The sequence below is a fragment of the Bombina bombina genome, chromosome 3, assembly GCF_027579735.1.
Source record: "Bombina bombina isolate aBomBom1 chromosome 3, aBomBom1.pri, whole genome shotgun sequence".
Classification (NCBI taxonomy): domain Eukaryota; kingdom Metazoa; phylum Chordata; class Amphibia; order Anura; family Bombinatoridae; genus Bombina; species Bombina bombina.
Genome location: NC_069501.1, coordinates 1,210,120,992 through 1,210,147,482, shown reverse-complemented (window position 1 = coordinate 1,210,147,482; position 26,491 = coordinate 1,210,120,992). Strand labels below are relative to the sequence as shown.

General features: G+C 36.5%; 1 protein-coding gene across 3 annotated transcripts in view; it reads left to right on the top strand.

Annotated features, from left to right (window-relative positions):
- The window catches only part of DDIAS (DNA damage induced apoptosis suppressor), an 87,024-nt gene that overhangs the window by 38,812 nt on the left and 21,721 nt on the right, over nucleotides 1-26,491 (top strand). The window contains exons 1-3 of one of the 3 annotated variants that reach the window (XM_053708667.1): nucleotides 18,840-18,884; nucleotides 21,193-21,277; nucleotides 21,927-22,059. In XM_053708667.1, the coding sequence (XP_053564642.1) occupies nucleotides 21,947-22,059 (113 nt within the window). In that variant the 5' untranslated portion in view covers nucleotides 18,840-18,884; nucleotides 21,193-21,277; nucleotides 21,927-21,946. Of the gene's footprint in view, nucleotides 1-18,839; nucleotides 18,885-21,192; nucleotides 21,278-21,926; nucleotides 22,060-26,491 lie in introns of those variants that run through there. The other 2 variants (XM_053708669.1, XM_053708668.1) reach the window with 2 other exon arrangements.

Genomic DNA, 26,491 nt, shown 5'->3' with positions numbered 1-26,491 from the left:
TTTACTTTGCCCCTTTTCATGTAATTTAGCTCTGTAAACTGAGCGATTTCTAATTCTCAACTACACTGTGCTGATTCAAGGCTAACTCTGCTACATATATGTTGCTAATTGGCTTTATTAGATAACAAATGCTAAACAATGTACTGTATACTAACTTTATGACAGTCGCTAGTCTTGTTGTCTGTGGATTAAAGCCCATAGTGGCTTCTCCAAATAAGGCACATTGATTGGAGTTTGGCTGTTGTTTCACGCCGTTAGGATATTCCATACCGGCCTAACAGCACTGGGCTTTAACAGCGTTAGGACGCCATGGAACGTCTTACCTTATATGGCGATCGTTCCGATCTAAGCACTTGCACCCCGGCATGAAGGCATTAAATCACAATATGTAGTTGCTCTATAGCTGCTTTTAGAGAAAATAATACTTAAAGGGACACTTAAGTCAAAATTAAACTTCATGATTCAGATACAGCATGCAATTTTAAACAACTTTCCAATTTACTTCCATTAACAAAATGTGCACAGTCTTTTTATATTTATGCTTTTTGAGTTACCAACTCTTACTGAGCATGTGCATGAATTCAAAGCATATACGTATATGCATTTGTGATTGGCTGATGACTGTCACATGATACAGGGGGAGTGGAAATATACATATAATCTACTACTCATTTGAAGTTCAGACAAAGTGCTATTGCATTGTCTTGTTATCGTGCATTTGTTAATTATGCAAATCTACAGTGTTGACTGGTCCTTTAATATTTCAGTATGGTAGGTTCTATTCACAATAGTAGAAAGCTTATTATATATATATAACATAATCGGGGTTGGGTGCAGAATGTTTACTCCAAGCAGAAAGGAAAATTATTTCCCCCTGCAGTTCTCCCTGTTTTTTCTTGCAAACTAAAAGGTGGCAAAATTGTCCCAAAATAATCAAAACACTAACTACTAGGGTTGCCAGCTGTGATTGGTCACAACATTAGATGGGGTCACACAGTGCCCCCCAGAAGCCCCCACTCTTGATCCCACCATGTATATATTTCTCAACTGAGCAATCATTTTACCGCTTGGCTGCCAGTAAGATACAATAAATAATTATATGTTTCCAGTAATACACCTAAACATTAGTGATTTGATCCCCTTAATTGCATGTCACTTATTTCTGCTCCATATTTGTAATGTGCTGATGCATAGGAGGCCTTTCACATTCAGCTAACATTTAGGGACATTTAAGTGTCCAGTATTTTTGTGAAGTTTTTACTGGACAGTCTGCTGAAATACTGGACTGTCCAGTTGAATACTGGACACCTGGAAACCCTACTTACCCACATAGAAAAACACTTGTACATAGAAATAGAGGCGAGGTACTTCATGCTGAAAACATAGAGTGATTTGTATTGGCTGTAGTATTTAACTTTTAAAGTGCCATCCCTGCTGCCTGTTAACTTTCTTGTCCCCAGCAAAGTTTACCTTTCCAGCCAGTTCCATTACATTCTATGGGAGACATCTCACAATTTTCAGAAGGAAATCCACCTCCCCATTTTTTTTTTTTAGAGACTTCTTCTTGGGGTGGGTTTTCACTTCTGATCTGGCAAATTTTTTACCCCCTAGACTCTGCTCAATAGTGGATAGACAGAAAAACTAAGTTAAAATTTAGGATTTTGTATCTATATTTTTAAATAAAAAAATAATCAGTCACTGTGCACCATCTTGCAAATTATGTGAAAAATTAGTTATTTAAATAAAAAAATAAACACATTTTCCAGAGAAATGGCTTAATTTTGACAATGTGTGTATGCACCTATGCCTGTCTAAAATCACTCAACAGAGGCAAAAATATGTTTAAATTAAAAAATAGACACAAAACATAAAGCAGATAGAATTTCACAAAATATTATCTATATTTACACTTATTCCAGTAAAGACCCTCTGGCCGCCCTCAGCTAAGACTTTTTTTTTTTGAGTAATATGCCATTTGCAGCGGGATGTACTGTGCATAATAAAAAGCATAATAGTAAGTCTATGGTGTGGGCAGTACTGCCTGCTGCAAAGAGAAAATCATAAATCTGTCTAGGCCGAGGTGTGGTGCGGGACTGGGTCTTCAAATTTTCCAGGGTTGCTTTTTATTCCCAGACCTAAATGTTAACATCAACTGCACAGTTTGGCATTACTGTGTAGTAGCTGAAAACACAGCAAAGGTCTGTTGTGCTTGTCTAAGCAGCTTTGTGCACAATGATTTTCTAATCTTTTGTCTGCCGTCATCGGAAATAACCTGTGTGGTGTGCGCTACATAACTGTGCACTACATAACACTTAGAGAAGTAAAATACACTTTCCATAAAGTTTGTGTATTAGTGCAGTTGTACAACTATGCTCCAAGCAAAGTAATCAACTCCAGATCTTTGAATGTGGTGATTTGAAATTCCTACTGACATAAAGCCAGGCATTGGTAAATTTGTATTGCTTCATCAAGCCAGTCTATCACATTAGCACATTTTCCAATCATTTATTAATTAATAAGGGTTAGATTATGAGTGGAGCAGTATTTTGCGCTCCTACTCGTGTGTTAAATCTGCTAGAAGTAAGCTTTTTTTGTGTGTCGGGTAGCACACACATTACAAGTTGAAAGTAAAATGTTTTCACAACCCGAAATGCTCAAAAAGTTAAAGTTAGAATATCACAACCGTGTTTAATGTATTCCCCCCATAGAAGTGAATGGAGCAAGAAAAAGTGAGAGAAAAACTTACACCCTACTCGCACGCAAACCCGATCGCATAATCTCAAATGCGCTAACCTGACATGAAAATATTAATATTTCACATTCCAATGTTCTCCACATAGATGAAAATGTTCTATTTATTCATATATATATATATATGATTTTTTTGGTAAAATATATATCTATACCTATATATAGATGATTATTAGACTTTTTGTTTTGGTTCATTTCGGATCGATTCGGATGTTTTCGAATTTCATTTTGGGATCGATTCAAATTCGGATACATTTGAAAGCATTCATTTCGGATTCATTAGGATTCGAATAAATTTGGATGTATTCGGTTTGGATTCGATTCGTAAATTCGGAAGTTCGTTATGTGTTAGGTGGGATGTGCTGTGTATTAGACTAGTATTATGTACTGTAATATTAGGTGTAACCCATAGCAGAGTGATATAACCTAATACTGTACAATACTAGTGTAATTGTGATTAGTCCATGGCCATCCGAATGTAACGAATAAATCCGAACTAATTCGGATTTATTCGTTAGTTTCGTTGCTACGGAAATTCGGAAATTCTAATCGATCAGATGCCCCAAATTTGACAAATTTGTCCGAATTTCGATTTGGAACGAAACGAAACGCACATGTCTAATGATTATATATAGGTATAGATATATACAGATATATATAGGAATATAGATTTATAAATACTTAGAACATATTTCTCTATGTGAAGAACATTGGAATGTGAACTATTTACATTAAATACACAGTTAAATACTTTATTAAATATGAATATTGCATTAATATGATTTTTCATGTTTTCAATTACTTGACTGCAAAGGCCTTCAATGCACTTATTTATATGTCTATAAATGTGTATTTATGCTTTATATGTCTGTAAATACATAGATACACATATAAATACATATGTACACACCCACTTATATATATATATATATATACATATTTAGACATGTACTGTATATGTATGTATCTCTCTCTAATACCTGAAACCTCATATCTTTGAGCCCTTGCAACTTTTTTATGCAACATTATTTTTTTTTAAATAATTTTTATTAGACAGTTTTATTATGAGTGTAACTGTACTTTTAAATGTATTTTTGATGTATTTTGTGCATTTTTTTATTCAAGTGTAACAGTTAACCAGAGCTCTGAAGTTTTGCTATCCCGACTCGTGTTAAATTCAATTGCACTCAAGCGAACGTGTTTACTTTAAACTCGTTATAGGCGCGCTACTTCTGACATGCGCAAAGAGCCGCGATAAACCCCTTTTTGCTTGTGTGCAGCAATTTGAACTCCCCTCATATCTAACCCACCATGGGCTCTATTTATTAAACGTCGGGGGGGACAAGGTTTGTTGCTGGGAACCTGTCCACCCAGCCTTACAGTAAGCGAGCAGCATATGCTGTCCGCATTTAACATTGCACAAGTTGCTGCTTGTGCAATGCTGCCCCCTACTCATGCGCGGCCAATCACACGTAAGCAGGAGTTGTCAATCATCCCGATCAGGATGATTTAACTCCGCCACACTTTAGGTGGGGGAGATGCTAAGTAGCTGTGGAAATCTGAAATGCTGAAGCCACTAAGCTGCATTCACAGCTTAATAAATGGGGCCCAATTAATCTTTCCCCCCCCCCTGTAAATGCTTTATTAAGGTACATTAAAAATGTACATAGTCTGCAAAAGAACACATAACAAATAGTGAGAGTTGTACATATCAAAGTAGATCTTACTGTACATTATGGGACAGTATATATCATCTGCAAAGTCCTCCATGGTTTATCTCTCTCGTTTCAATTCGGTGTACTTCTAGTATAAGCCCATTAATGGCAAAATTGGCCTCTCTTGAACCAAAAAAGTCACTAATTTGTTAGCGTGGGCTAGTGGAAATTAAATGGTTATTGCTGTGACCTTAAAGATCTTATGCACATTAGCAGTAGTTTAAGATAGAAAAAAAAATTCCCATCTCGGTGCTTGCTACAGTTTAAACATGGCATTCTGTGTAACATTTTGTAAATCAGATTGATTTAACAATTCTGTTGTAACAATTATATATAATATAAGACAACATAACATGTAGTGCTTATAACTTTGAAGTATGCATTCTATCAATTTTAATTATTATGTATCTCTTATACTAAATTAGGTTTAAGTAATTTCAATTAGGTTCCAGTGGTTTTTATGTGTAGCATATGTATTGACACTTCATCTATTGGTGTGTGTTGCTGGTTCAGCAATTGTAACTATGAGTGGGTAGCTCATCCATAAGCTGTGGAAAAATTGTGGAGTTGAGGAATATTGCAATTAGCTATCTCTGTTTGCATTCCATCTCATTGCCATATATTCATGTATTTCGGGGCCCAATTAATCTTTTACGTAAAAATCAAGGTTTCCTCTACTTTTATTGCATCCAAATGGCCTACGTTTATAAACAAAACCCCTCCTTACTGACACACAGGGTTTTTCACTAATCACAACTGTGCCATTTTGGTAAATGTAGCGCTCTCCAGTGCTGGATAAAGCTGTTAGCCTAACTACATATCTGTAGTAAAGAAAAACATTGCAGTGTACTGCATCATTTATTTTGATGCTTTTCAGGTAGTTTATCTTTGAATTCTGTATGTTTTCCAGTCTTGAGAACTGAAAGTACACCCTGCTAAATACATCTCCCTAACTGGCCTTAGCAGAGGTAGATAAGAAACGATACAACAAAAAAATGTATGTTTCCTCCAAATAAGACAAGGGTAGATGGGGTTCAGGCATTAAAAAACACATGCAGCAACAATGTGTTAATGTATTCCGAAAGTTTTCACACTCAGTTGGTATGCTAATTTATTGCGACACTGCAGAAACATCTTGTCATTACAAATTTGTTTATGTCTTTTAATTCAATGTGAACAACATTTAGAGATATAAATTGTGTTAGCCTAAGAAATTACCATCTTCTCCACCCAAAAGTAAACCAACACAATTTTTTAATTAAAATGATGAGTCACATGACCGGCTAGATATCACTTGGTCGATAACAAATGAAATAATCTAATTTAACAGATGTTTTAGAATTATACAATTTCCTGTAAATATAGTATGTGTTTACATTAGCAGGTACTCATTGGCTGATAAGTACAGTAAGACCTACACAACTGATACTGCTGTATTAAATTCAATTTATATCTTTATTTCACATTTTCAAGCAAAAGTGTTTATGTTTTCATATGGATGATTTTTTTTTATGCAATGCCCCTTTAAATGGTAAACAATATTGAAATCACAGTCTATAACATTACAAGGGACGGTTTCACTGATCCTGCAAAGTATACTCATTTGATCTAAGGCCAACTCATTTTTTTGATCGTCACTTAGTTGTTCTTCAGCCAACTCATTTCTCTGATCTTTTTTCTCTCAGTTTTATAAATAGTGTGGAATAAAAGTAATATTTTAAATGTATTTCTTTACCTTGTATAATAACTAAAGAAAAGAGCTCTAACTATGTATACATTACCTTTTTTAATTGGTTTAATTCTGTTTCTATATCATGATTTTTGCTTTATATTATACATATTTTTATTCAGTTGCAGTACGAGTTATTTTTGGATAGCCATCCTGCAAAAGTGCAAGTGATATCAAAAGGGAAATTTTTCTATAATTCTTTCATTAGAATTTAGTGTAATTGTAATACAATATTATATTTTGCTATTCCTATATGAACTTTATGAGGATTTTTCTTACTTCAAATTCTAAGTCTTCAAAGTACGGTTTATTCCAGAAAATTGCTTTGGACAGTTAATGCAAAGATGTTGCATCCATAGATGTTATGGAGCAGCACTAATACTTTACTTCAACACATCAAAGCACTTCTTGGACTACACATGCAAGAAAATAGCCCAGCTTTTGTGATACTTAGACGGCAGAGAGGAAATGCCTATCTCTCACCTTTGACATAAATTGAATTTGATGCCCTTTTAACATAGTGCTCTTGAATGTGTTGTTGTAGCTTAAAGGGACATTGTACACTCAAAAAAAATATGGGCTATTTAAATAAAGGATTCCAAGAAGATTGACGGCTAGATTACGAGTCTTGAGTTAGCCTTAAAAAGCAGCGTTGAGAGGTCCCAACGCTGCTTTTTAACGCCTGCTGGTATTACGAGTCTTGCAGGTACAGGTGTACCGCTCACTTTTTTGGCCAGACTCGAAAATACCGCAAATCCACTTACGTCAAATGCGTATCCTACTTTTTCAATGGGACTTGCATAACGCCGGTATTATGAGTCTTCCAAAAAGTGAGCAGTACAGCCTCTCCTGTCAAGACTGGTACCGCATTTAAAAGTCAGTAGTTAAGAGTTTTATGGGCTAACGCCGTAGCATAAAACTCTTAACTAAAGTGCTAAAACATACACTAACACCCATAAACTACCTATTAACCCCTAAACTGAGGCCCCCCCACATCGCAAACACTAAAATAAAATTTTTAACCCCTAATCTGCCGAACTGGACATCGCCGTCACTATAAAAATATATATTAACCCCTATACCACCGCACTCCGGCATCGCAAACACTAGTTAAATATTATTAACCCCTAATCTTCCATCCCTAACGTTGCTGCAACAATATTAAATGTATTAACCCCTACATCTAAGTCTAACCCTAACCCCCCCTAACTTAAATATAATTTAAATAAATCTAAATAAAATAACTACAATTAACTAAATTATTCCTATTTAAAACTAAATACTTACCTATAAAATAAACCCTAAGATAGCTACAATATAACTAATAGTTACATTGTAGCTAGCTTAGGATTTATTTTTATTTTACAGGCAACTTTGTATTTATTTTAACTAGGTACAATAGTTATTAAATAGTTATTAACTATTTAATAGCTACCTAGTTAAAATAAAGTCAAATTTACCTGTAAAATAAAACCTAAACTATGTTACAATTACACCTAACACTACACTATAATTAAATTAATTCCCTAAACTAAATAGAATTAAATACAATTAAATACAATTATCTAAAGTACGGAAAAAAAAACACTAAATTACAGAAAATAATAAAATAATTACAATTTTTTAAACTAATTACACCTAATCTAATCCCCCTAATAAAATAAAAAAGCCCCCCAAAATAAAAAAAAGCCCTAACCTATACTAAATTACAAATAGCCCTTAAAAGGGCCTTTTGCAGGGCATTGCCCCAAAGTAATCAGCTCTTTTATCTGTAAAAAAAAACATAATTTATGCTTACCTGATAAATGTATTTCTCTTGTGGTGTATCCAGTCCACGGATCATCCATTACTTGTGGGATATTCTCCTCCCCAACAGGGAGCTGCAAGAGGATCACCCACAGCAGAGCTGTCTATATAGCTCCTCCCCCAACTGCCACTCCTCAGTCATTCTCTTGCAGCTCTCGACATGGGTAGTTGCTAGAGAGATGTGGTGCATTAATGTAGTTTATCTTCAATCAAAAGTTTATTATTTTCAAATGGTACTGGAGTTGTACTATTTTAGCCTCAGGCAGAAAGTTGAAGACGAGTCTGCCTGAGGTTTTTGATGATCTTAGCAGTTTGTAACTAAGATCCACTGCTGTTCTCACACATAACTGAAGAGATGAGTAACTTCAGCTGGGGGAATGGTGTGCAGGGTCTCCTGCTCTGAGGTATGTGCAGTTAACAATTTTTCTAGAGAGAGGATAAGCTAGAAAATGCTGACAGTACCTGATTTATTTAAGGTAAGCCTGATTACAGTGATTTAATAATGACTGGTATCACGCTTGCTGTAAAGGGTAATATTTTTGTTATTTACTGAATAGATATAACATTTGCTTGATGTATATAAACGTTTATTGCACAGTTTTTCCACATGGCTGACTAGATTTTGCCTAGGGATAGTTTTTTATGGCCCTCTCACTGTGAGTACAGGTTGGGAGGGGCCTAATTTCAGGCCTAAATCATGCAGTATTTTTTGCAGCTTGAGACTTCCAGCTTCCCTGAAGGAGTCCACTGAACATATAGGACCTCTCTAAAGGGTTTTTGTGCCTTCCAAAGTCGTTGTATGGGCAGGTAGGAGCTACAGCAGAGCTGTGGCAGTTGGTTGTGACTGTTTAAAAACGTTTATATCGTTTTTTTGATCCGGTTTTGAAACGAAGGGGTTAATCATCCATTTGCAAGTGGGTGCAATGCTATTTAAGTCTATTATACACACTGTAAAAATTTCGTAAAATTCACTGCTTTTTTCACTGCTTTGCAGTTTCTGTGATTGTTTTTTTCTCTTAAAGGCACAGTACCGTTTTTATTTTTTGCTTGTTCACAGTTATTAAAGTGTTTTACAAGCTAGCTGGTCTCATTACTAGTCTGTTTAAACATGTCTGACACAGAGAAAACTCATTGTTCATTATGTTTAGAAGCCATTGTGGAACCCCCTCTTAGAATGTGTACCAAATGCACTGATTTTACTATAAGCTATAAAGATCATATTCTGGCTTTAAAAGATTTATCACCAGAGGAAACTGACAAGGGGGAAGTTTTGCCGACTAACTCTCCCCACGTGTCAGAGTTTGACGATACACCTTACAAGAGAAAGTACAATACCCCCCAACATTAAAACCCACCACCCAACCCTACTCTAAAACCCACCCAATACCCCCTTAATAAAACCTAACACTAACCCCTTGAAGATCACCCTACCTTGAGAAGTCTTCACCCAACCGGGCCGAAGTCCTCAACGAAGCCGGGCGAAGTGGTCCTCCAGACGGGCAGAAGTCTTCATCCAAGCCGGGAAGAAGAGGTCCTCCAGACGGGCAGAAGTCTTCATCCAGGCGGCATCTTCTTTTTTCATCTATCCGGCACGGAGTGGCTCCATCTTCAAGACATCCGACGCGGAGCATCCTCTTCAAATGACGTCCAACTGAAGAATGAAGGTTCCTTTAAATGACTTCATCTAAGATGGTGTCCCTTCAATTCCGATTGGCTGATAGAATTCTATCAGCCAATCGGAATTAAGGTAGAAAAAATCCTATTGGCTGATGCAATCAGCCAATAGGATTAAAGTTCAATCCTATTGGCTGATCCAATCAATAGGATTGAGCTGGCATTCTATTGGCTGATTGGATCAGCCAATAGAATGCAAGCTCAATCCTATTGGCTGATTGCATCAGCCAATTAGGATTTTTTCTACCTTAATTCCGATTGGGCTGATAGAATTCTATCAGCCAATCGGAATTGAAGGGACGCCATCTTGGATGATGTCATTTAAAGGAACCTTCATTCTTCAGTTGGACGTCGTTTGAAGAGGATGCTCCGCGTCAGATGTCTTGAAGATGGAGCCGCTCCGCGCCGGATGGATGAAGATAGAAGATGCCGCCTGGATGAAGACTTCTGCCCGTCTGGAGGACCTCTTCTTCCCAGTTTGGATGAAGACTTCTGCCCGTCTGGTGGACCACTTCGCCCGGCTTCGTTGAGGACTTAGGCCCGGTTGGGTGAAGACTTCTCAAGGTAGGGTGATCTTCAATGGGTTAGTGTTAGGTTTTTATTAAGGGGGTATTGGGTGGGTTTTAGAGTAGGGTTGGGTGTGTGGGGTTTTAATGTTGGGGGGGTATATATACTTTTTTTTACAGGTAAAAGAGCTGATTACTTTGGGGCAATGCCCCGCAAAAGGCCCTTTTAAAGGCTATTTGTAATTTAGTATAGGGTAGGCCTTTTTTATTTTGGGGGGCTTTTTTATTTTATTAGGGGGATTAGATTAGGTGTAATTAGTTTTAAAAAATTGTAATTATTTTATTATTTTCTGTAATTTAGTGTTTGTTTTTTTTTCGTACTTTAGATAATTGTATTTAATTGTATTTAGTTTTAGGGAATAAATTCAATTATAGTGTAGTGTTAGGTGTAATTGTAAACATAGGTTAGGTTTTATTTTACAGGTAAATTTGTCTTTATTTTAACTAGGTAGTTATTAAATAGTTAATAACTATTTAATAACTATTGTACCTAGTTAAAATAAATACAAAGTTGCCTGTAAAATAAAAATAAACCCTAAGATATATACAATGTAACTGTTAGTTATATTGTAGCTATCTTAGGGTTTATTTTATAGGTAAGTATTTAGTTTTAACTAGGAATAATTTAGTACATTGTAGTTATTTTATTTTGATTTATTTAAATTATATTTAAGTTAGGGGTGTTAGATTAGGGTTAGACTTAGGTTTAGGGGTTAAGAACTTTAATATAGTGGCGGGCGACGTTGGGGGGCGCAGATTAGGGGTTAATAAGTGTAGGTAGTTGGCGGCGACATTGGGGGGCGGCAGATCAGGGGTTAATCAATATAATGTAGGTTGTCGGCGATGTTGGGGGCAGCAGATTAAGGGTTAATAAGTATAATGTAGGTGGGCGGCGTGTCCGGAGCGGCAGATTAGGGGTTAATAATATAATGTAGGTAGGTCGGCGATGTCGTGGGCGGCAGATTAGGGTTAATAAGTGTAAGAATTAGGGGTGTTTAGACTCGGGTTCATGTTAGGGTGTTAGGTGTAGACATTAAGAGTATTCCCTAAAGGAATCAATGGGGCTGCATTAGGAGCTTTACGCTGCTTTTTTGCAGGTGTTAGGTTTTTTTTCAGCCGGTTCTCCCCCCATTGATTCCTATGGGGGAAAATCGTGCACGAGCACGTTTTGCCAGCTCACCGCTACCGTAAGCAGCGCTGGTATTGAGGTGAGATGTGGAGCTAAATTTTGCTCTCCACTCACTTTTCTGCGGCTAACGCCAGTTTTTGTAAAAACCCGTCAATACCAGCGTTGTCTGCAAGTGAGCGGTAAGGTAAAACTGCTCGTTAGCACCGCGCCCCTGTTACCGCAAAACTTGTAATCTAGATGAAAGTTTGTAATTGACATCTATTATCAATTTTGTTGCATGAAACCCCAAATTTGTATTTCATGATTCAAATAGAAAATACAACTTTCTAATTTACTTCTATTATATAATATACTTAATTCTCTTGGTATCATTTGTTGAAGAAACAGCAATTAATTACTGGGAGAGTGGGAGCTAGCTGAATGCATTGGGTGAACCAAAGAGACATATACAGTATATGCACAGCCACAAATCAGCACCCTCCTGTGCATCCTTTTTAACAAATGATACCAAGAGAACAATACAAAATTAGATAATAGAAGTACATTGGAAAGTATTTTAAATCACATGCTCTATCTGAATCACGAAAGAACAAAAAATTTGGGTTTTATGTCCCTTTAATATAAAATATTTACTGATGGAATTATTTGTGTCCATTTTCACTACACAAGTTGTTCCAAATTAAAGCAATAATGTTGCTGATTAGTTTTAATAAACAGCACTCTGCTGATTAGAAAATTTACTAAACTGTCTTATGTTATAGTAACAAATAGAAGGCTAGATTAAAAATGAAATGTCTCTTTAAGTGAGGAATGAATAAATTATGGCAATATTCAGCAGATGTAAGTAGCTGGATTTGGTGAGAGACTGGATGTGGGGGATAAAGGAGAAGTCAGAGACAGGGAAGTGGACATTTTATGAAGACAGGGCACTTGTAGGGACGTTTGCTGCTATTGGTGTGTTCAGGCTTGCACACACAGCTGTAAAAGCATAAATGTATTTTCTTGGTCTAAAACCATGCTACTAAACTGGGAGTCCCTTAAAAATGTTCATGGGTCCCCACAAGATTTGATAATATACTGTGCACAAGGAGACAGGAGAGCAGGAGGGATCCATTGTACAATGGCAGACTAAGTTGCAAATACTAATTAAGCAACTGCAGTAAAGCAACTAGGCAGAAAACAATAGGAGGTTAATGTCAACCTCTGCTTGTTCTTCAAATGTACGGTTTGTTTGGCTGTCTTCATCTTTGCACAACCTTGTTCATAAAGGAAAATAACTGCACTTACATTATTTGTACTAATGTCATTGGGACACACTGGCTGTGAGTGTATTCACATGGAGTTAACCCCTTCCTGCCATTAGGACATTCCATGTCATCCTAACTGCGCTGTGCTGTCCTGAAGCTATAACCGCTTGCTAAATGGGATCGCAGGCTGAAGGGCGTGCCTAGCGTCATACCCCCCCCCCCCCCCCGACACAATCCCATCATTGAAATCATGCGATCGCATGATATACATTTTTACTTATTTGTTTACATCAGAACTTTTTTCTGATGTAGAAAAATAAGTCCAGTCAGGAAAGGGTTAAAGGAACTCTAAACACTGAACACATTAAAAAGTTAACAATCCTTGGTCTAAAGCACAACCCCAGCTTATTATTGTAAAACACTTCACAATGCAAAATATGTTTTAAAAAAATGCTTTTTTTTTTTTTTTTTTTAATCAGTTGATCAACCCATATGTACCTGGTGTACATCCAGAGGAACTGGTTGGTATCAACCTCCGATTATTGTCTTTTCAATGAAGCACACATGGGTAAACCCGAGTTGTTCTGGCAGACCGCTAAAGCAGTCTTGACCGGAGACATTACTTCTTTTATGATCAATTTGAAGAAAAAGCTTCGGAAGAGAAAGAAACTATAAATTGTTTAGTTAACACATATAATGCGTATCTTCTAAATTCCTCTAGTGAAAATTGGATTAAATACCTGAATGCTAAGAAAGAACGAGATACCCTACTTCTTCACTCCACAACGTCGATAGAACTACAAAGGCAGGCTAAATATTATAGATATGGTAACAAGTTTGGCTAGGATCACTAAAAACTCCCTGAGCTCTCAAGGGATTGAAGCGATACAAGTAAATAATAAGACTTATAAAGACTCTAAACAGATCCTGTCTTTTTTTACCTCATATTATTCAGATTTGTACTCATATAAAGAGCCTAATCTAGATCATAAAGTAGAATTTTGGGACAGTATTTCAGTGCCAAGATGTCCACAACATCTTTTACCCCTGATTAATGCCCCTGTTACTGATAAAGAAATTATGGATATTATAGATTCCATAGCTTTACACAAAACTCCAGAACCAGACCTACTTCCCAATGAATTTTATAAATTGTTGAAACCTAATATTACTCTCTATCTTAAAAATCTGTTTAATTATTCTTTTATAAACAAAGCACAGTGTTCGGACGCCTTCTCTGCATCCTGGACTACTTTGATCTTAAAGAAAGGTAAAAATCCTCTGGAAATGGGTTCCTATAGACCAATAGCTCTATTAAATTCTGATTACAAAATTTTGACTACTATTTTTGCTAAGAGATTGCAGAGTCCTTTAAATTAAATAATTCACTCAGATCAGGTTGGTTTTCTAAAAGGCAGGAATGCTTCTGCTAAGATCAGAGAATTATTTCTCACAATAGATTATTGTCTTTCAAAAGAAACTATGTCTACTACTTCTTTTAAAACCTATGATGACATGGCTGTAGTGTCACTGGATGCAGAGAAGGCAGTCGATGCAACATGATCATATATTTTCCTCTTTGCAGAAATTTGGTCTACAAGGGCTTTTTTTTCATTTAGTAAATAATATTTATAATACTTCTAAAACAGCTTTATTAATTAATGGCCACCTAACTGAGAATATAAGTCTTAAGCAAGGGACTAGACAAGGATGTCTGCTCTGACCTCTCCTATTTATTATAGCCATAGAATCTCTAGCCATAGCGATTCGTCAGAGAGTTGAAGGTATAAAAATTGGCAAAAAAGAAGTTAAAGTTGCTCTTTATGCCGACGACCTTTTAGTGTATATTTCTAACCTCTCACAGAATATTGTGTATCTTCTACATGAGGTAGAACTGTTTAGTTCCTTCTCTGGTTATAAAGTAAACACATTAAAATCTGATTTTTTTTGGCTTAAGGAACATCAGCTAGCTAACTGTAGACATACCATTCAAAGTTGCCACACACTCATTTACATACCTGGGTATTAAGATTTCACGAGACCCAAGCAACTGGTACACTTTGAATATCATAGAAATACTTTCGAAGGTCAAAGAGGATCTGCTTCATTGGCATAATTTGCCATTAAACATTTCAGGAAGGATTGCTTTGTTTAAAATGATCTCCTTTCCTAAAATTTTATATATAAAATTCAGAATATTCCTATAATTCTTAAAAAAAAAGATCTCCACAATTTTTATTCATCACTATCATACTTTATATAGCAAGGGGAAAATTCTAGAATTGCTTTGAAAATATTATTTCTGGGAAAAGAACATGGTGGTCCGGGCGCTGCCTGACCTGGAATTCTATAGTTTGGTCTCTTTGGCGACGTTTTGTGTAGGTTGGCTTGGGGCGTTGGATTATTTATCTCAGCTTGACCTCAAAGAAAATATTTTATACCCATACTCACCCATAGCCCTCCTCCACTGTATTCTCACAACCATTCCCAGATCAGTTAAAAATGTAGCCTTGGTATATAATTTATTGCTTGCTTGGCAGAAGGTAGTTGCAAAGCTGGGTCTTCATCACGCAATTTCCAATTACCAGATCAACATGGGGAATCCCGAATTTACTCCAGGAATCCAAACTAAGATATTTTAAAAATAGGCTAGTTTGCGGCTTCTTAAGGTGGCACAATTTGTGGATTTTAACCTATATGCAGTTAAATCCTTTTCTGCTATGAAAGAACAGTATCTTTTAGATAATAAGGACTTATTTGCTTATCTTCAGATCAGACACTCTATTTCAAATCTTACCACTCTATATGGTTGGAATTACAACCTGGGCAAAATTGGATTCCTGGATTAAATTAGTTCAACATGGTCTTTGTTCTATCTCTCCCTGGTATAGACTGTTAGCGGGAACTAGAGGAGAAGATAATATAACCTATATCTTTAATAAATGGCAACCCTTATTAATAAATCTCCATACTCTCGATATAAAATATTCTATTAATAGGGTACGTGAAACCACACTATCAGCTTCTTGGAGAGAATCTCCTCTTAAGCTATTATATATGACATATTATACCCCGTATAAGGGATATAAATGGCACAACCTAGATTTTAATAAATGCCTTAAATGTCAACTATTAGGTGCAGACCTAATGCATATGCTATAGGATTGCCCGAAAATAAAGCAATTGTGGTTAAAAGTTAAATACTGGACTAACACAGCTCTTAAAATGTCTTCTTTTATTTTTTCCAAGCATAATATAATTAGGGCTGCCACCTGTCCCGGTCTCACCGGGACAATCCCGGTCTGGGACTGTATGTCCCGTGTCCCGGAACTAGCCTCCAATGTCCCGGCCTGCCCAGCTACCTGTCACTCACACTGTCACACACATTATTTTTTTTAAACTTAGGTGGCCTTGGGATAAGGACTTGTTACAGACCAGAGCTCACCTAGTGCTGCATGACATGTGGGACAGTGAGTGAACTTGGCGCCTCCCCCCCGTACTGTGAGTACAGGAAGTGACAGAAATGGCTCGGTGGGTCACTGACATGGCGACTGATTCCAGTCAGCTGCCTACTGTGCTGTTGTCCGTGCAAACCTGGCAGGAGAGCCCGGGCCGGGAGGAGCTGATGCTGCAGCTGAGTGTGGAGCCGGAAAATGCAAGAGACTTTAGGCTGTCGGTGCGGAGGTTAAAGGCAGCGCGGCCCGCGGTCTGGGGAGTACGGTGAGCTGGGGGCGTCCTGTGTAACTGTAAATAGTTAGTATATACACTGTATAATGTAACCTGATATATCGCCCACATGCACTCATTTGTGCCGACTTTATCACCCACTGTCACTGCCAGGGAAAGCTGGTGCACGCAATGCGCTGTAGAGCACTCCTGCCAAGAACAGCACGTATCTTACTTTATGTCACACCCTGTCAGGGACACAAGGGACTGGTACCCCACTGTATCATTCCCTCCCTGTCACTGACAGGAAGGGACTTGTCCCTCACTATATCACTCTCTGTCATAGGAAGGGATTAGTACCCCACTATATCACCCTCTGTTATAGAAAGGGACTTGTACCCCACTATTTCACCTTCTGTCCTAGGAAGGGACTATTACCACACTATATCACCCTCTGTCACTGACAGGAACAGACTTGTACCCCACTATATCTATATATTTTTTTTTTTATACAACACACATAAAGTCCAGTACTCAATCACAAGCTCTCAGCTAGGATTAAAAAGCAAACCCGGAGGAGTTAGTTACCGCATTTTTCCAAATGGGACAAACCCAGGTACCACGTCAAGGTCTCTTCCACATACCTGGGTCCCTAATATAGCCACACAACTGCAGCCATGCACACAAATGCAAGCTAATAATCAAACAAACTGGGAACAGGTCAGGGTTCAGAGACTTATGTAATCACCCTGGGCATAAGCAAAATCAGGAGAAAGGAATGCACATCCAGACTGGACCGGGTACACATCCTATGACTCATAAACAGGCCCAGCTTTGGTTGCTATCGCACTCACATAAAGCTCCTCTATTTACAGAGTCACAGGCAGTTAACCCCGGGCCTGCCAGGGTGCAAGTCCTTAGGGAGACTTACAAAATCAGACAATACAAGACACATAAAGTCCAGTACTCACTCACAAGCTCTTAGCTAGGATTAAAAAGCAAAACCGGAAGAATATAAAAATATTGATTTCATAATGAATTTGAGGCCGCGTGAAGCCACGCCCCAAGCCACTCCCTGAGACACACCCTCTCCGCGCCCACTTAAAAAAGTGTCAAGGAATTTTCTGTGCAAAAGGTGGCAACCCTAAATATAATCCTCCTCTTTCCCTATGATAGTGTTATGCCCAATTATAAAATTATCAACTCTTGCATTTTGTGCATAAGAAGCCTCATCTTTCAGAAATGGAAATATAAGACAATACCCAAATTTACAGAAATTATGAGCTTTATCAAAAAAACAATGCATAATTGAACAGAGAGATAAAGATACTATGTAGATTCACAAGTATGCTCCATTTTTGGGAAATGGTCCATTTTTATCCAATCGCTCTCTATGGAAAAACAGGATATTATGATTTTTCTATCCAGGAATTCAGACCTAATTTTATTGGGAATTTGGTAGGCTCATGGATGGTACCTTGAGGAGTAGAGAGAGAGGAGGATCAAACAATATTGGAGAAATATTCTTTTGTGTGTGTGTGTTTTGTATTATATTGTTTTGTATCATATTGTTTTGTATTGTATTGTATTATATTATTTTGACCTGTTTATCTGTCTAGTTCTGTCTTATGTCACTACCACATTTTTTTGGCCGGTTTTATAGGCATCTGTATATGCTAAATAATAAGATAACTCTTACTTGTAGAAAATGTTTTCTTGCATTGTAAATTATCATCCCACAATGTGCTATTTTCTTTGTTTTTTTTCATTAGTTAAAATATAAAAACCCCATACAATGAGTACATTGAAAGGAAATGAAACTGATTTCAGGTTAAATGAAAATGAACATGGTGTATACTCCTATGCTTTTCTCTTCTCTATGCGCCCTTCGTGGTGTCTAATTGATGTACTTATCCCTTTACTTGTTTTTTTCTTTTTTGTATGCTGTACACATCGTCAGTACTAAATAAAGATTTTGTTAAAATAAATAATAATAATCATCAGGCTGGGGTGTAGTAGCATTGTTTAAAATATAATATCCCTGCAATGCAAAAGTAAATGTCCTATTTTTATACCAATTGCACATTTTTCAAGTATTCTGGATTTGCATTAATTACCATTCTAAATATAACATTTTGTTTTCAGCAATATTTTAATAGGTCATGTCACGGCGTTTTATTGATGAGGGAGGTACCTCCATGAAATTAATTTTTGCAGATTGTGATGTCTGACTCTATAAGTATAGGTGCCTTTGAGAAACTACCAGAAATTTAACAGACGAATTGTAACCCATTTAGAAGATACCACAACGAACCAGCATTTTTATTTAAATCGGTAGCGTTACACTAGGATTACATTTTCAGCCCACACGTTATGGTAAAACTATTTATATATCAGCTGTTCAGGTCTCTCATTTACAATAACTAACGCGCTCTAATTCTAACGTTTGATTGGATGTCGTTTTCGAAATGCATCCAATTACAGCATGACAATGAAGAAGCGATCCTATTGGCTAAGAGTAACGCGTCTGCCGTGAAGTCGTCTCATGTTGATGACGTTATTCATTGTGCACCGGAAGACCTGAGCCTAACTGTTATAAAGGTAATCAAACTCCCCAAATTATAGATGTACCGTACGTTTAGTTAATTATTGTGATACGTTACAGATAAAGGGTTATGTCCAAACTCAATTTAAAATCCTAAAACATAATCTTAGACATAGTTTCATTGTAATGCTGATCACACTGAAACACTATGGATCATATATGGAACATTTGTTCTGATTTTACTGATATGGTCCACACGATTCAACTAATAAATATATGTAAATAGCTATTTATTTGTTCTTTCAACGTGCATTAAAAGCTTTACAGCGAGATCTGTATAATTAATTAAGCTAAAAGTACAATACAGAAGTAGTTTATGTATTATTGTGACTTTTCAGTCGGGTGTCACAGAACCGCATGTTAAAGGGCCACTAAACCCAAAATCTTTCTTTCATGATTCAGATAGAGAATAGAAAATTAAACAACATTACAATTTACTTCCATTATTTATTTTGCTTCATTTTTTAAATATCCTTAGTTGAAGAAAAAGCAATGCACATGGTGAGCCAATCACACAAGGCTTCTATGTGCAGCAACCAATCAGCAGCTAGTGAGCATATCTAGATATGCTTTTCATCAAAGAATATCAAGAGAATAAAACAAAATAGATAATATAAGTAAATTTGAAAGATGTTTAAAATTGCATTCTCTTTCTAAATCATAAAAGAAAAAATGTGGGTGGCATGTCCCTTTAAATATAACTGGAAAACATGTTAAATTGACATTGTAATAAGCATATTTATAATGGAGATAGAAGAGCGTTGTAAAAAAAACGTTAAATGAGTTTTCTAGTATGAAAAACGGATTAAATCATTAAACAAAATTTGAAACGCTGTTAATGAAAACTCTGAAAATGCTACTTTTATTGAAACGCCTACACAAGAAAAAAATGGTTTAATAATGAGTGGAATAATTTTTTTTGATTGGTGGAGGGGGATCTGAGCTACTTTGATTTTGAAATAGGTGAAACAGATTGTGTATTATCATTATTACTATTATGTTGTTCTTTAGTATAAAATTAAGTTCACTCTAGTAGTTAGTTAGCACATTAGTTATAGAAAGTTGCTAGCCCCTGATCTAGATATGTACATGCTTTGGCGATTTCTAGAAATTCTCTATAATCAGTAGCTGACTGATATTTGTGAGTCAGCAAGACAATTAGAAGCGCAATGGAATGTATACAAAAACATACTGGTAAACTTATCGTTTAGTATAAATTTATCAATGGCTGAATTAGGTACAGTATTTTACTATATATTTGGATTAATAAAATATTGTGTGTGTGTGTGTGTATATATATATATATATATATATATATATATATATATATATATATATATATATATATATATATATATATATATATATATATATATATATATATATATATAATTTTATCAGTAATCTAATTTTATGTTGTATAGCCATAAAATTGCAGAGACAGAGAAATCTTTTCTTTTTTTTTTTTCTTCTCTTTTGCAATTTTAGCATTATGGCACTAGAGGGTGCTATCTTTTTAATTTTATTTTTTTTGGTGATGAGTTTAAAAGGCCATTATAGTTGTTCTAATCCATTAGAGATCATGTAATTTTAACCCTTGCGACACTGTAATGCTACGTGTTTAACCCCAACAAAGGGAGTTAAACACATGCTTAAATCCCGCTTGGGAGCACACTTGTATTAAAGAGACAGTATTGTCAAAATGAACCTTTCATGATTAAGATCGGGCATGCAATTTTAAACAACTTTTCAATTTACATTTGTCATCAACTTTGCTTTGTTCTCTTGGTATTTTTTGTTGAAAGATTACCCTAGGTAGGCTTATGCTCATTTCCAAGCCCTTTAAGGCCGCCTCTGCATTTTGACAGTTTTTCACAGCCTATCCGTACAAGCACCTACCCCTAAGAAATAATAATTACTGATCTAGTAAAAAATCACATATGGGAACGTTTGTCCTCACTTATAAGTAGTGCCATTGGTCTCTTTCTAATAGTTTTTCACAGCTAGACAGCAATAGTTTATGTATGCTATATAGTGTTCCCTACAGAAAATGTTGCCAGCCGGGTGGCATTATAAATTAGTCTGGTGGGGGCAGTGTAATATTTTCTAATATGTAATTTTCTGCCATCCTAAACACAAAGTTCATTTAATAACTCATATGTTTTATATTGTTATATAACTATTTCTAATGCAGTTTATTTTGCTTTTATGATCAGTTTTTCAGCTCATATTAAAATGTCTTGGAGTATTACTTGAGTCTACCTTTCCCATTTAAACATTTTTTTATCTTTTCTTTTCCTATAGGATGAGTTTGTGTATTATTGTTTCCAGCACTTATGCCACATGGGAATTTATATGAACCATTTGGTATAATATTGATTTATCGGAGGTAAGACTTTTTTGTGTTTGACTTAAACATTTTACAGGATATATATATATATATATATATATATATATATATATATATATATATATATATATATATATATATATATATATATATATATATATATATATATATATATATATATATGTGTGTGTGTGTAAAATATGTATACACACTCACTTCAAACTCATTTTATCTATTAAAATAACTGCAAAATATCATAATCTATATACTATTAATTTAATAATTGATACAAATATGAGCGAATTAAAATAAAATAGACACGGGACGTCTCCCGAAAAAATAAAAAGCAAATTTTTTTTTCTCTTTTACAATTGATTATTAAATTATTAGTATATAGATTGATATTTTGCAGTTATTTTAATAGATAAGTTAGAGCTTTTTATAACACAAATTAATTTTGTTTCATATCTAGCTGCATATCCGTCCTTTTAAGCGCTACCTCTATTTTGTATATTGTGGGTATTAGTTAAAACTAGAGGGGTTTTACTGGGGCTTAGCAGGATCTTGTATCTTTAAGCGCTCTTTTCTTTCTAGTTCTTATAAACACTCCCATCATTCTGTACATTTGATTAGTTTTAGATGTATTTAGCTTGTTACAGATTTTTATTTCTGTTTGTTTCTTCTTCAGTAGGATTGTTTTAAAGCCTAATGAATGGAAAGAGAAAGTTCCTTATTGCAACTGTCTTATCAATCCAGGATTCCTCCTTCACGTATCCTGCTTGCCAGAACTGCTTCTCCAGGTTAATACAAACCTCCAACAGGTAACAGAAAAGTATATTATAAAGATTGTTACTTTACAATATTATAATATTTTCTATTATTTATAAATGTTACTTAAAGGGACAGTCTAGTCCAAAATAAACTTTCATGATTCAGATAGGGCATGTAATTTTAAACAATTTTCCAATTTACTTTTATCACCAATTTTGCTTTGTTCTCTTGGTATTCTTAGTTGAAAGCTTAACCTAGGAGGTTCATATGCTTATTTCTTAGACCTTGAAGGCCACCTCTTTTCAGAATGCATTTTAACAGCTTTTCACCACTAGAGGGTGTTAGTTCATGTGTTTTATATAGATAACACTGTGCTCATGCACGTGAAGTTATCTGGGAGCCAGCACTGATTGGTTAAGCTGCAAGTCTGTCAAAAGAACTGAAATAAAGGGGCAGTTTGCAGAGGCTTAGATACAAGATAATCACAGAGGTAAAAAGTATATAAATATAACTGTGTTGGTTATGCAAAACTGGGGAGTGGGTAATAAAGGGATTATGTATCTTTTTAAAACAAAATTCTGGTGTAGACTGTCCCTTTAAAGTGAAAGTCAATCCTAGTATTGTACAAACGCTAGGATTGACTATTGAAACAAATAAAGGGGACTTTGATTCATGAAGTATAAGATACGTCATGTAGAAAGCTCCTTTAGCTATTGGCTAAGAGGTGAAACCGTCACCTCTTAGCAAAACATTATTTTATCCGTGGGCTGCTGTAGCAGCTAAGAATGGCGATCGGTTGAAACAAATAAATAAAGGAGCTTTCTACATTGAAGTATCTTATACTTCATGAATCAAAGTCCCCTTTATTTGTTGCAATAGTCAATCCTAGCGTTTGTACAACGCTAGGATTGACTTTCACTTTAAAGGGACATGAAATCCTTGTTTTTTCGTTCCTAACTCAAAAGGAACGTACAATTATGAAACAACGTTTCAATTTAATTCTTTTATCAAATGTACTTTATTCTCTTGTTATCCTGTACCGAAATAGCAGCAATGTCCTACTGGGAGCTAGCTGAACACATCTAGTGAGCCAATCACAAGAGACAAATGTGTGCAGGCACCAATCAGCTAGCTTCCAGTAGTGTAGGATATGTACATTTTCTTTTTTTTCAACAGCAGTTACCAAGAGAACAAAGTACATTTCAAAATAAAAGTAAATTTAAAAGTGGATTATAATTACATTCTCTATTAGAGTAATGCAAGTTTAATATTGGCTTTCCAATCCCTTTAAAGTGATGGTAAAGTTTGAATCCAGTTTAGTGAATCCTGCCTTTCCGTTTTATTTATTAATTTTTTTTTTTTATTTTATAGTACTGTCATTGATATGTTCTCATAGATGCTGCAATTTATATTAATGATTACAATCTATTATCATTATTATCATCCCCTCTTTGTCTGCAAGACTTTTTTTCTCTTGCCTTTTGATTCCTTATCCAATCCATTGCGTTGCCATACGGCTCGAACCCACCCCCCCCTCGCCATTTGTTAAATCAGCAAATTGGATTAGAGTTCAAAACATCAGAGAGAGAAAAAAGTTTTGCAGAAAGTACACGAAGAAGAGATCATAATCATTAATATAAATTGCAGCATCTTTGAGACCATATTATCAATGAAAGTACTATTTAAACAAAACAGATTCAGGATCCACTTTCAAATAGATTAAACGTTTACCATCCCTTTAAGCCACTGGTTTCAAACCTGTCCTCAGTCCTCCCCAACAGGCCAGGTTTTCAGGATTACCTTGGATGAGAGCAGGTAAAATAACCATGTGTACTAATCAGCTGATTATTGCACCTGTGCTCTAGTTCAGATATCCTTACAATCTGGCCTGTTAGAGAGGCCTGCGGACAGGTTTTAAAACCAGTGCTTTAAACTATCCAAAGAACAAGCTAATTGCATAATTTAACATGAATTGATGTTTTGATAATTTGTGCAACAACAAAACAAAAACAATTGGCTAATTTTAGCTTAATATTGACCTATATTTTACCTGAGTGGTCAATAAAATCATCATGGGGGTGTGCCCATTCAGTAGGTCCTTGGGAGAACACTTCACTGCTATGCTCCCTCTATTCATTTACATATCTGTCACCATAGCCTGGATTGACAAATAAGTTTCCATCACTATCGTATTACTTGACAGGGCCTTTTTACTAAACAAGAAAAAACACCTTAAAGGGACATAAAACTATTTTGTCTAGTCAAAATGAAACCTTCATGCAACTTTCTCATTTACTCCTATTATCAATTTTTCTTTACACACATTATTGCTTGTCTTGCTTTTCTGTAAAAATTGAGTTTGTACCACACGCCCCGGAGAGGCTACCTAGGTTTTCTATCATGGAAAGGAGTTGCAATTTGATTATAAATTTTTTTTTCCTTCACTTTGGCTAATTCATAAAACATTTATTTTGACTTCCATATTCCTTTAAGGAATCAGAGCTACTTTTCTATATAATCTACTTTAGCCTCTCCGCTTACTGACTGTATTCTATCTCTTATTGTCTCTCTCCTGCTGTTCCAAGGCTCTTCTATCAGCAGGACTGAGCGCATTGGCAGTGAAATGAAGTCATCTTCCCATTTATATTCTTTGTGTGATGCATTGTGTGGCTCTGTGCCATGCACTTCATGTAATTGTTTTCCAACTAACCAAATACACTGCACATTTTTACAGAATAATATGGGAATGTAAGTTTGCTTATCTAATAAAGTATGTACAATTAGGATTCCCCACCCCCCTCCACCTATACTGAACATTTAAATACTGCAGTATTAGCTATAGAAAATGTATATAAATACCATAAAGCAGCATGGGAAGGGAGATAAGGAGCTCAGCCCATTTGAAAGAGTGCTCCTGTAGCTGCTTTCAATACAATGAACTTTTAACAGCTTCTTTCAGGGTGAGCATGATAAGTAGTTAACTCTGCTTCTTGGGCATGTGAAAGATTTTTTTGAGATCGTCTTCTTTGAGCAAATGCGGTTTTAGAAAGAGCTTGAATATTTTTATATTTGACAGAATCGTGTCATGTTAGGAAGGGATCTTTGTATGGAACAGGAGGTCAGGTATTTGGCCATGGTAGAAGGTGATTGTGGAAGAGCAGACATGAATCCAGAGGGCAATTAGTGAGCAATTGGAAGCTAGAGAAATTAAAACACTTAAACTAATTAGCTTTTTCTAAAAGATGCAGAATACCTTATTACAAGTTCTTTCTTATTTAGCATAAATTCTTACTTAAAAAAAGCAGGGGATAATGACAAGCTAAACTTGCACCGTCCTACTATAAAAGGCCAAGTGTGTTTGTCCTCGTGCTGTCTACTGCGCATGACAGCTTCGGACAAACACACTTGGCCTTAGAGTCTACCTGAACCTCTGTCTACGCCAGAATGGTGGGCAGAACCTGGCATGGTGGGGGCCGGACATGTCAGGGGGCGTGGCACTGGCCATGCGGGATTGGGTGTGGTTTCGCACATGCAAGATTAAAAGCTGTGACACACTAAGAGCGGTGCGGCGCGTAGGGTGATGATGCGGCTGTACGCGCTCAGTGTGTCCTGCTTTTTCATCGCTGAGCACTCAGCTGCGTCAGGTCGCATAGCTGAGTGCTCAGAATTGAAATATTTGAACTTCAAAAGTGATGCATCGCTTGCAGTGTGTCACAGCCTTTATAGAAATGTGGGAGAGAGAGAGAGCAAAAGAGAAGGTGGGGGGGAGAGCAAAAGAGAGGGGGGAGAGAGAGCAAAAGAGAGGGGGGAGAGAGCAAAAGAGAGGGGGGAAAGAGAGAGAGCAAAAGAGAGGGGGGGGGGGGCGAGAGAGAGAGAGCAAAAGAGGGGGGGGGGGGGAGAGAGCAAAAGAGAGGGGGGGCGAGAGAGAGAGAGCAAAAGAGAGGGGGGGAGAGAGAGCAAAAGAGATGGGGGGAGAGAGAGCGCAAAAGAGAGGGGGGAGAGAGAGAGCAAAAGAGTTGGGGGGGAGAGAGAGAGCAAAAGAGATGGGGGGAGAGAGCAAAAGAGATGGGGGGGGGAGAGAGAGAGCAAAAGAGATGGGGGCAGAGAGAGCAAAAGAGAGGGGGGAGAGAGAGCAAAAGAGATGGGGGGAGAGAGAGAGCAAAAGAGATGGGGGGAGAGAGAGAGAGCAAAAGAGATGGGGGAGAGAGAGAGAGCAAAAGAGATGGGGGGAGAGAGAGAGCAAAAGAGAGGGGGGAGAGAGAGCAAAAGAGAGGGGGAGAGAGAGAGCAAAAGAGAGGGGGGGAGAGAGAGAGAGCAAAAGAGAGGGGGGAGAGAGAGAGCAAAAGAGAGGGGGGAGAGAGAGAGCAAAAGAGAGGGGGGGGGGAAAGAGAGCAAAAGAGATATGGGGGAGAGAGAGAGCAAAAGAGATATGGGGGAGAGAGAGCAAAAGAGATATGGGGGAGAGAGAGAGCAAAAGAGATA